Source organism: Rattus norvegicus, chromosome 4 (assembly GCF_036323735.1).
Source record: "Rattus norvegicus strain BN/NHsdMcwi chromosome 4, GRCr8, whole genome shotgun sequence".
Lineage (NCBI taxonomy): Eukaryota > Metazoa > Chordata > Mammalia > Rodentia > Muridae > Rattus > Rattus norvegicus.
The window spans coordinates 94,966,157-94,978,285 of NC_086022.1; the positions used below are offsets into that span (position 1 = coordinate 94,966,157).

The window sequence follows — 12,129 nt, forward strand, 5'->3', positions numbered from 1 at the left end:
CTCTCTCTGTCTCTCTCTGTCTCTGTCTGTGTGTGTGTGTTTGTGTGTGTGTTTGTCTTAATACATTTTGCAAGTACTTTATGAAGAATTTTCAAATCTATATTCATCAAGGAGATTGACTAATAAATACCTTCCTTAGTGTTCTTTTTGGATCTTTGTGTGCTGTTGGTATCAAGACTTTCTACAAAAGTTTTAATGGTTCCTTCCATTTCTAATTTGGGAAAAGATTTGAAGATTATTGATGTTAATTTTTTCTTTGAACATTTGGTAGAATTGTGCACTGAATCCAACTCTGGGCTTCTTTTACTTGAGAGATTTTTAATTATCGCTTCTATCTCATTGATTGTTATAGATCTAATTTACTTAACATTGGGTTGATTTCACTAAGTTTTTCATTAGATTGATCTCATTTGCCTCTTTTAGATTTTTCCAATTTAGGGGAATATAACTTTTTGAAATGCAGTCTGTATTATCTGTTATTATGTTATTCTTTTCATCTCTAAATTTATTAATTTGGGTCTTCTCTTTCTTTAGGTTAAGCTAGCTAAGAGTTTGACATTCTTCTCTTTGTTTAAAAGAACTAACTCTGTTTTATTGATTCTTTTTTAATTTTTAAATTTCTATTTTCTTTATTTCAACCCCAATCTTTACTATTTTTCTCTACCTACTATTTTGGGGATTGATTTTTTTCTTCAAAATTTTTATGATTCATTATGAAATTGTTTATTTAGAATTACTTTGATTTTTTTAATGTAAGCACTTACAGCTCTAAACTTTTTTAATAGAAGCTTCATTATATACCCTAGGTTTAAATATGTTCTATTTTTATTATTATTTAGTTCTAGGGAATTTTAAGTTTCCTTCTTGATTTCAAAGTGGCTTGCTACCAATCACTACTATCTTGTTTAGTCTCCATGAATTTATGTGCTTTATCTGGTTTCTCTTGCCCTTCACATCTACTTTTTTAAACAAAATCTCAGTTATTAGATTTTACTAATGTAGACGCAAGAGCTCAATGCTAGAGTAAAAGCCTGCTAGCTCAGAAAGCCAGAGAAAGCACTCAGGTGACCTTCCTCCTTAGCTGACATCCCACCAGGAATGTCCTGTCTGCCTTCTCAAACAACCTCCTTCGAACTGAATGTTCCTCCTATTGACTTCCTGTGTGTCTCTATCCATCCTCCTAACCCCTCTTACTCTCCATGGTTTTTTTCTTACTTCTACATTTTTCTTTCTTAATAATGCTGTGTTTTTCTGTCAACTGGTTGCTCGCTCCACCTATAGCTGACTTTATTAAATCCTGTTCACACTATTCAAGCAGAAAGCTCTGGCACTAAAGGTGTGTGCTAAGGCTGAGCCACACTACAAGTAAATACAGGTTTTTTCCAGTAAATATCACAATTTAGGGGTTTACGATATGATCAAATATCCTGCAACACATCCAGTTTTATCATCCTATAGTGATCAGAATACAGATGAGAGTTTCAGTTTTCTTTATTGACATTTGCTAGTATGTGATCTATGTTAAAGGAGGTCCCCTGGGGCGCTGAAGAGAATGTGCGTTCTTTGGCAACTTGGTGAAATGGTCTGTAGATGTCTTTTAGTTCCATTTGCTCTATGATGTCACTTAAGTCAGTGTTTATTCATTCATCTTTTGTACAGTTGATCTATCAAACACTGAGAGTGAAATATAGAAGTCATTTACTTTGTGTGGGTTAATCTATGATTTTTAATCTTGTGCCATTTGCTTTAAGAAGTTGAATGGGCCTCTATTTGGTACATATATATTTGAAAGTATGGTTTTTCTGATGGGTCAGTACCTTTCAATCTCCCTTTATCTCTCCCAATAAGACTCTATTTCATCAGATGTTAACACAGCAACACTTGATTGGTTTTTTTTGGTTTCCTTAGCTTAGAGTCCTTTATCTTCTTTTCACCATAAGTTTCATTTCTTGGAGAAAAAGAAAGAAGGGTTCTGTCATCTAATCCAAACTGTTTCACTTTTGATGAGTAAATTGTGGTCATTTGTACTCAGAGTTATTTTTGAAAGGCAAAGATTTTCACCTGGAGTTTTGTGTTTTTGTTGTGTACTGGAAAAGAACAAGTGGGTGGAAATTTAAACAAATTGGGGGTCCAGGTGTCTGACTGTTTAATTCTTCTCTTTGGCTGATCCACTAAAGTCCCTAGACTATGCTTCTATTCATATGACAGGGCCCCATTATTCTTATGTGGGTTTCCAGGTCCACTTGTGATTGGAGCTTTCCTTACTTTATTCTGTGGGCTCTAGATAACCACCTCACAAACTGTCCACTTTCTCCAAGTTGCTGTGTTCTTACAGTGTTGGTAACTGTGTGGTACCCGAAGTTCTATTTGGAGGTTATGTTAAGCTTCAAAAGCACAGCTTCATCTTTCCTATGGCACTGGTACTGTCCATGGTAACAGTTACTGAGAACCCCTTCTACAAATTCCCTTCCAGTCACCTTTGTAGATTTTCAGGTAGGAGTCTTTTTTCCCCATTTGCCTGGGGAGACATATCACTATGAAGGTGGAAGCTATTTTTTTCCAGTCTTCTCAATGTAGAGAACATTCTTTGATCCAATGGTAGAGGAATTAATTCTATTACACATGAGAACTGTGAGGAAATATGACCAAATCCATGAATTTCCAATTAAACCAAGCTGTATATTGAGGTACACATGGGACTGGCCAGCCAACCAATTGTCTTACCCTACATTGGAATGTGAGAGGCCAGACCCTGCTGGAGAGTTAAGGTATTCACAACAGTAAAAGTGTTGGCTGTTTTATTATGTTAGGAAGAGACAGTGAAAGAGAAGAAACAAGGATAAAGATAGTTTGAGTGATAAGTCAAACCCAGGACTTGGAGAAGTAGCAGATGGAGTGATTAAATATTCCTATTCCATTTAGTTCCCAAACTATAATCAGTCACTGAATTTGCTTAGCTTCTATTCTACTATCTTGCCTGAAACTCCCAAATAGATTTTTCTTTTACAAATAAATAAACAATAACAACAACAACAACACAAATTTAAGAACATAACATATAGCCTTAGACAAAAAAATTCTGTTTTTGGATCAGAGTGTTTTGAACTTTTAGAATATTATCATAAAAACTATAAATTCATTCATTACTGGGTCCTGTTTGAATTTAACAAAAGCAGTTTTTTCTCTGTCGTTGTCTCTCTATTCCCTTCCTCTATCCAGCCTCTTTCTCTTCTTCATTTCCAGGTTTTCTTCTTTCTCTCCATCTCCTGTTCTGTATGCACACAAATATGTGTGCGCGCGTGCACTCACACACACACACACACACACACACACACACACACACACGCGCGCGCGCGCACGCATATACACACACACAACACACACACTCATGCATGAACATATCATAGGTAAAAAAAAAAAAAGAGCTGAGGAAACATAGATGCATCAGCATCATGAAGTGGAACACTGACCTCCAGCGATTCCTGCTCTGTGTTTGAATCCTTGCTCTGTTCCTCACTGACTGTGTGTCATGGTTCATTTATTTTCTGAAGCCACCTCCTCTGGAACTTGGTGAAATAGTTCTGAATGTAAGGCATTCTAGTGAGGATAATGTATGTCACTTGCTTATCATTATATATTATCCACAGAGTAATGACTATTATAAACAGTAGATTTTAAGTATTTAGTCGATTTGAAAACATGCTGTTTATGTAAAACACAATTATGCTATAAAAGCATTAAACCCTTGTCACTGAGGGAAACGGATGAACAACTAAATTTGTCACTGCTAATTTGCCACTACTTTGATGAGATTGCTCAATTTTCCCCATGAAGCCTCCAAACACAAAGGAAGCATTAGTACTAAAACTTCACCTTCACTTTGCTAATGATGCTGTCTCTTGGTAAATTGCCATGTGTAACTTAAAGGCAGTCCTCCTTAACCATTACATTTCAATATTGAAAGAAAGTAAAGAAGAGTTGGATAGCATCTGACTTTGGATAAATGGCCCTTTTGTTCCTTCAGTTTTATTTCTACTTGACAATAGTCAGCACTCTCTTTGATGTCTCTCTTTTCTCCCATAACCAAGGTCTCTTCAGGATCTGTCCAAGCAAACGGATATCCCTTATGGCACAGTCTTGGATTCCGCAGTATATCAGCATGTTCGCATGAAGGGGCTGAATCCTTTTGAGAGGGACAGCATGTATTCCCAGATGTGGAGGATGATCAACCGAAGCAATGGCTCAGAAAACAATGTTCTGGAGTCCCAAGCAGGCATTCAAAAGGTACTGTGCTCTTCATCTATGGTCTTCATCAGCTTGTCTAAAATGTGCTCATGGCTAAGTTGAGATTTATTTCTTCCTTCTTATGATAACTCAGACATTGAATTTTTAGTTAAATTATATTTTTATTCTTTTAAAGAAGATCTCTGAGCAACTCAGCATTCTCATAAAGGAAACTCCAGGTTCCCTGTAATGTCTCCCCAATAACCCAATAATAAGAAGTCCTTGGAAATCCAAAACTAAACTCTGGTAGTGTTATTTTGTTCAGAAAAGGATTAAGAACTTATAAACATAAAAATTAAATATGTTTTCCCAAATCCCATCCCAACTGTCATTCATGTTATCCAATTCATTTCAATAACTTGGGGTGCTTTCAGCACAGCACTTGTTTTTATACTAAACTTTATCTTACTTGTGATTATCTAAAGCTATTAGGAAAAAATTTAATTTTGTCAACAAATAAGGTTCCTGTGAATGACTTTCTGTTTTCCCAAATGAAAATCTTTATCATTTTATTTTTCTATAATCATCATTTAGAAGTAGATATGTTTGAAGGACTTAGAAAAGTGTTTTCACATTTATAAAAGGAAAAAATTAAAAACTAATCTTTTTTAATCTAGTTTATTTACAAATGTACATAAGCAATTCATGTTCGCAGCAGTCTCCATGATCGAATTGGGTAGATTTTTGTTTAAAATTATGACCAGTAACTAGCTGTGGTTGGTATTCAGTAGGCAGCTATGGATGAACAAAGTAACCAACAAAGGATTGAATCTGAACAGCGGCAGCAGTAACGTTCACTTTCCCTAGGAGTTTCCATATCAGAAGAGTTCACAGCCCATGTGTGAGCTTTCTGCTCAGAAGGCAAAAGCTCGCTGGAAGAAGGGTTTACTATTCTGGTTTCTCTGCCTCTGGATTTAGTATGGCTCTCAGGAATCAACTTAAATAATCCTTGCCATTGTCGTGTTAGCATCATTGTCTTGAGAACTGATGCTTATCATGTAATCTTCTCTATAAATATTAACAATAATTACAGTAAAGTGAACATTCTTAGCATGTTAGCAGAGGCCGCTGAGGAAGAAAGTCACCTTGCTCTGTTTGAAGCAACCTGTGAAAACTTTGCCCTCACTATGGAAGTCTAATTTCAAAAGGCGAAGTGTTGATAGGAAATAGGACCTTTCTGTCTTTCTCAAAAGGATCATTGACTCCTAGAAGATAAACATGGCATTATCAAAATAAGGGGGTGGGAGTAGAGAGTGGACCAGTATGTGTTTAAGTGTATATATTGGGGCAAGAGGAACAGGATTGATACTTTGGGTTTATTATGTAGGTACTCATAGAATGGAAAGTAATTTGAGCATGTCAATAATCTACTAAATGGTTTGAAAAAATAATTTTCCTTCATCTACCATCTATCATCAAAAATGAACCTTACATTTTGGAAGGAGTTCTTTCATGAAAGACTATGTGCTCTGTTAGAAGAGATCCTCATTAGTCCTTTAGTATTATGTCACACTGCTGAAAAACAGAAATACTATTTTTGAATGTGAGTATAAATATAAATTCTTATGTTTTAATTTTATTATGTTTTAAGAGGGAAAGTTGCCTGGAGATAGTTCATTTTTTTCATCAGACATAAATAATAAAGTACTTTAAAACAAACATGTATTCGCTCATGCATTAATATATCCATTTTCAAATATTTGCTAAGTACTAGATCCGTACCAGGTCCCTAGGTAGAAAGTAAAGATTAGTTTAGCATCAAAGAAAAGGTCACCTGGCTTAGTAGCTGGAGTCTGGTGAGGGAGATCCGAGAGATATAAATCATGATTTAAATAGCAACAGATGTCATGAGATTTTTAATAGGGTGTTACTGTGAAGGGTGATAGGCAAGCTACAGGTCTTTTTTCCCGAATATCTCTCTTTACTTATAGACAAAAATATTGCAGGTGGGATAAAGAAGCATGAACTGAGAAGTCCTGCCATCCTGGGTTTAAGTCCAGCTTGATTTTTACAACAAAGTCTACAAATATAAGCCTATTTTAGAATTTTTCTGGGCTTTGAAAGTTTTGTCATGATGAAAAGAATTCCTACCTCATACAGGTTTTGTCAACATTAAATAAATGCACCTGTGTTGTCTAGGATTGGGAGTTTTAGCCCAGCCTGGGTCACATAACAAAATTCTCAAAAACTTAAAATTAAATAAGTAATAGTGATGAAATAATATTATATATATAAAGCTTCAATAAATAATATGAGCAGAACTGTAAACCTATCTTTTAGAATAGTTTGTGAGAGTAATGAAAGAATAGATAAATGAAGAATTTGTAGTTGCAAAACTGTATCGTATACCACTTCCTCCTTTAACTTAAAATTGTAGTATAATTTAAAAACCAGTAGGAAAAATAGAAAGCATTGTTTGTCTGTTTTCTGAAGTTCAGCTGATGGGGAAAGTTAATCAGGTGAAGAGGGTAAGTCAAACCTTCACATGTGTCCTCTGCCCTCACTGGAAGGGCACAGGAACCCAGTGAAGATGAGACAAGTTTGTAGATTTCTTTCACAAAAGCAAAGGCAGTTGAAATTGGCTAATCACAGGATAGGTAGGAATAATGACATGTATTCGGGTTCGGCATGTAAGATTTGCAGTTTATTAAAAAGCAAAACCAATCACCAGCACTAACCTCCTCACCTACTAAAGCTCTCACTGTAGGTTCCTGAAATGCTGACTGGAATGAAACCTGAGTGTGGATTCTTTGTCCAGAAACTGTCCTCTCAGCTCACATAGCTGTTTGCTGTTATCTGTCGATGGTTTCTAATTTGTGCAGGCAGAAAAAAAAAACCCTCAGAGATAGGCTAGGTCAATGGTCCACAAAAGAGTAAAATTCTTCTGTCGTATCTTTGACAGAAATCCATACCCGCAGGAACTGTCTCGAAGAGAAGCTCTCATCACTGTAAAAACAGTCCTCACAATCCATAACCGCGAATAGATCTCATTAACGTCTTGGGCTATACTTGTTCTTAATTGAGCTACCAGTTTCCTCTCCTGGAAAGCCTATCCTGATCCCCTTGGTTTTCTTTGTTCTGCCTTACCAGAGACAGCTGTGTAAATGAACAGAAAGTTGAGAGTTCGGATTCTTGCAAGACATTTACCTATACTGAGGCATCCCAATTAAACTAAAAGTAACTGGCTTCTGTGCTCTGCCTGGGGATTTTTGCACAAGTATTAAAGATATATAATTTGAGACATGTAATTGAGTTTTTCAGGAGGTTAACAGCTATTCTTGAGTATCTTCTGTGTATCAGCCACTGTAGTCAAGAGAAATGGGAATAATGTTTCCCTGGAGTTAACCTCGTAGCAAGGAGAGCAGTCAGGGTCAGTAATCAGTAAATGACGAGAACCTCACACCAGAGGTTAGTGGTGACTATCAAGACATCTGTCCACTTCTTTTAGATTTTCCAATTTTGTGGAGTACAGGCTTTTGAAGTATGACCTAATGATTCTTTGAATTTCCTCAGTGTCTATTGTTCTATTCTCTTTTCGTTTCAGATTTTGTGAATTTAGATATTCTCTCTCTGCCTTTTAGTTACTTTGGATAAATTGCTTGAATTGTTTTCCAAAGGAAAAAAAAACTCTTCGTTTCATTGATTCTTTGTATTTTTTTCTCTTTGTTTCTGTTTTATTGATTTCAGGTCTGAGTTTGATTATTTCTTCACATCTATTCCTCTTGACTGTGTTTCCTTTTTTAGTGCTAGAGCTTTCTGGTGTACTTTTAAGTTGCTAGTATAAGATCTCCCCAATTATTTATTAAGGTAATTAGTGCTATGAACTTTCCTCTTAACACTGCTTCCATTGGGTCCCATAAGTTTGGGGATGTTGGGCATTCATTTTTATTGAATTCTAGAGAGTCTCTAATTTCTTTATTTCTAAATTTCTTTATTTCTCTATTTCAGTGATTCTTCAGTAGAGAGCTGCTAAGTTTTCATGAATGTATAGGCTACATGATGTTTCTGTTGTTGAAATCCACCTTCAATCCATGGTGATCAGAGCACAGAGGATTGTTTCAATTTTCTTGTATCTATTGAGACTTGCTTTGTGACTGAAAATGTGGTCGGTTTTTGAGAAACTTCTGTGAGGTGCTGGAAAGAAGGTATATTCTTTTGTGTTTGGGTGAAATGTTCTGTAGATACCTCCTAGGGCCATTTGAGTCAAAACATCTATTAGATCCATTATTTTTCTTTTTCATTTCTGTCTGGATAATGTCATTGGTGAGAATGGGGTGTTGAAGTCTCCACATGCTGTAGTTTTACTTTAGTAATGTTCTTTTTACAAACGTAAGTGCCTTGCATTCGTGACATAGATGTTCAGAAACGAGATGTCATATTTCTGGATTTTTCTGATGATGAGTATGAAGTGTCCTTCCCCATCACTTGTGATTAATTTTGGGAGGAAGTCTGTTTTATTAGATATCAGAATTATACACAAGCTTACTCTTTGGACCTTTTTGCTTAGAAATCTTTTCCAGCCTTTTACTATGAGGTAATGTCTATCTTTGATGTTCATGTATGTTTCTTGTATGTAGCATAAGAAAAGATTCTGTTTTCACATCCATTCTATTAGCCTCTGTCTTTCATTTAGAATTGACTCCATGTTGAGAGATATTAATGATTGTTAAATCCAGTTGTTGTTGTTGTTGTTGATGGTGTGTGTCTGTGTGTGTGTATGTGTGTGTGTCTGTGTGTGTGTGTTTCCCATCTTTTAGTTTTTCTTGGATGAAATTATTTATTGTCTGTGTTTTCTTTAATGATTGTTAAATCCAGTTGTTGTTATTATTGTTGTTGTGGATGGTGTCTGTCTGTGTGTGTGTGTGTCTGTGTGTGTCTGTGTGTGTGTGTGTGTGTGTGTGTGTGTGTGTGTGTGTTTCCCTTATTTTGGTTTTTCTGGCATGAAATTATTTATAGACAGTTTTCTTTGGTACAGTTAACCACCTTGGGTTTTTTTTTCAAGTACCTTCTGTAGGGTTGGATTTACGGATAGATACTGATTAAATTTGACTTTGCAATGCAATATCTGACTTTCTTCATCTACGGTGATTGAACATTTTGCTGGGTATAGCAGTCTGTGCTGGCATCTGTGGTCTCTTAGAATCTGGAAGACATCTCTCCAGACCCTTCTGGTTTTTAAATTCTCCCTTGAACTTGCGTGTAATTTAGATCTTACTTGTCCTTTTTCCTTATAGCTTTTAATGTGCTTCCTTTCTTCTGTACATTTAGTGTTTTGATTATTGTATCACAAAAGGGACTTTCTTTTTGGTTCAATCTATTTGGTATTCTGTAACACGTTTATAGGCATCTCTTTCTTTAGGTTAGTAAATTTTCTTCCATGATTTTGTTGGAAATATTTTCTGGGTTCTCCTTTTAATTCTTATTTTTCTTAGGTGTGGTCCTTTCATAGTGTCCCAGATTTCCTGGATGTTTTGTGTTAGGATCTTTTCTAGATTTAACATTTTCTTTGACCACCATATCAATTTCTTCTGCCATATCTCCTGTACCTAATAGTTTCTCCTCCATCTCTTGTATCCTTCTGATGATGCTTGCTTATGTAGTTTCTGCTTCCTTACCCAGATTTTCCATTTCCAGGATTCCTACAGTTTGTGATTTCTTTATTGCTTCTATTTCCATTTTCAGATCTTAGGTAGTTTTATCCATTTCCTTCACCTGTTTGTTTGTGTTTTACTGGATGCCTTTAAAAGATTTGATAATTTTCTCTTTCCAAGACACTACCATCTCAAAAGCTTGAATTTAAAGTAATTCTTTTGTGCTTCAGCTGTGTTGGAATATCCAGAGATTGCTCGAGTAGGATAGATGGGATTTGGTCATGCCATATAACCCTGGATGTTGTCAATTAGGTTCTTATGCTCTAGTCATTTGGACTAGGGTTATTATAGGTCTAAGTGCAGATTTCTGAGTTTATTTCTGTCTGATAGGTTTTTTTTCCCCTTGTCTTCTGTTTGAGTGGTTTATGATTCTGGTGACCATGTGTCTCCACTAGGGTTTTGGTAGTTCATGTGACCTCTTAGGTACTCAAGTTGCCTCTAAGTTTCTGGTACTCTGGGAACTGGCGTGACCTCTGAGGTTCTGTATACAAGTATAGCCTTTGATGTTCCAGGTACATGAGGTTCTGAGTCTCAATGTGCCTTTCAGTTGAACAGGAGACCTCTGCTGAAGTTTTAGGGAGCCCAAGTCGGTGGGTTGAGGTGCTGCTGCTAGGGACTGAGGCTCCTAGTACAGGTATGGCCTCCAGTAGCGCAAGAGTCTGCCAGAGTTGGAGACTGGGATCTGGAGCCAGCTGGAGTGCTATCGAGTTGAGATTTAATACTTTAAAGGCATATTGTGCACAGCTATTAGGACAGCAAGTCTTTACTTTGTTCATTTCTATTAGCGTATTATAAATGGCACTCTCCCACTGAGCTGCGTCTCCAGCCCTCTCCTTTTACATTTAAAAAAGCATTTTAAAATGATAGGTTCTGGCTTGAATCTCCTCTGTAACCTAGGCAAGCCTTGAACTTGACATCTTGCCTCAGCTCCCTGACTAACCAAGGTCCCACCTTGTGGCACTTAGCCAAGCTTTCTTCCAATATGAATCAAGCTGGAGTCTTTTGTCTCTATCTTCCCTTCTCCGTTCATGGTTTTTATCTTCCTGGCCATTTCCACGCCTGCACCTCTGCTGCCAGGGAAGCAGAAGCAATGACAGAAAGTGATGTTTGGTCATGTTCTGCTGTAAATCCACATGCACCGGTGTGCACTGAGTGCACACTTCTTTTGGCAGCCAGTATTTTCACAGAACGGCATTTACTTGGCAAAGAATAGAAAAAAATAAATGGTTCTGTAAATATGTCTTTAATCCATTCACTGTTTACATTTCTATCCCTAAGACTGAACACAGGGGTGAGGATTTTAAAACGTGATACATGATGAAAAGCCTCAACAGTTTGAAACGCTTCTCTGTGTGCATTTTCTAATGAAGCTGTCAGGCTGTCCTGTGTGCTTGTTTCTCTTGCACGAGGGAAGGCCTTTAACATGCACTTTGAAATTTTAGCACTGGTGGTCAGGAAACTGAATAGACACCATTTGTGCCCTGTAGACCCCAACTTCTAGATGTCCTTTTAAATTCATAACAAGTCACTCCTCCCTCCCTTTCCTCCCCCATCCTTCTACTCCATCCAAGTTCATTGTTGTACTTGGGATTTTCTTCTCAACTGCTTGATTCAGTCCTCCAGTGATACACAAAGACCATGATCCCCTGCCTATATTTCTGTTCTCACATTTCAAAACTCATTGTTGTCTTGGACACGAGAGCTTCTGATTACAAATCCTTCTCACTCATCAAATATCCATAACCATTATTTTTCTTATCTTAAATCAATCTATTTTGCAAAATCCTTTATAGCTCTGCAGTCTGACACCAGCTCAGGCTGAGAAATAGAGTGAATGAGTATTTTGGGGCAACAAATATGCTACAAAATAAAATCATACTTATCTTTGACGGAAATAAAATCATCTGCTTCCTTTTGTTTCTTCTATTTTACATAGTAAGAGATATTAGGATCTCTATATGAGAAGCACATTTTCAATAGGTCAGCAACTAAGATAGATAGATCTTCACTTTTGAAATCATAAGGCATTGGTTTGCAATTTAATTGGACCTGTCATATCATTTTTTGTATAACATTTAGCATAAAAATTAAACTATATTTCTTTGTATATTTACGGTGTGTGCACACACATGCCATGTTGCTATGGTGGTGATCAGGAGATCAGAGGAAAACTTGCCAAAGATAGTTTTCTCTC

The 12,129-nt window shown here is 36.5% G+C and overlaps 1 protein-coding gene across 3 annotated transcripts in view; it reads left to right on the forward strand.

Moving 5' to 3' along the window:
* The window catches only part of Grid2 (glutamate ionotropic receptor delta type subunit 2), a 1,477,190-nt gene that overhangs the window by 1,220,992 nt on the left and 244,069 nt on the right, over positions 1–12,129 (forward strand). For all 3 annotated transcript variants that reach the window (NM_024379.2, XM_017592903.3, XM_039108399.2), the window contains exon 13: positions 4,089–4,284. In NM_024379.2, coding sequence (NP_077355.2) covers positions 4,089–4,284 — 196 coding nt within the window. The remainder of the gene's footprint in view (positions 1–4,088; positions 4,285–12,129) is intronic.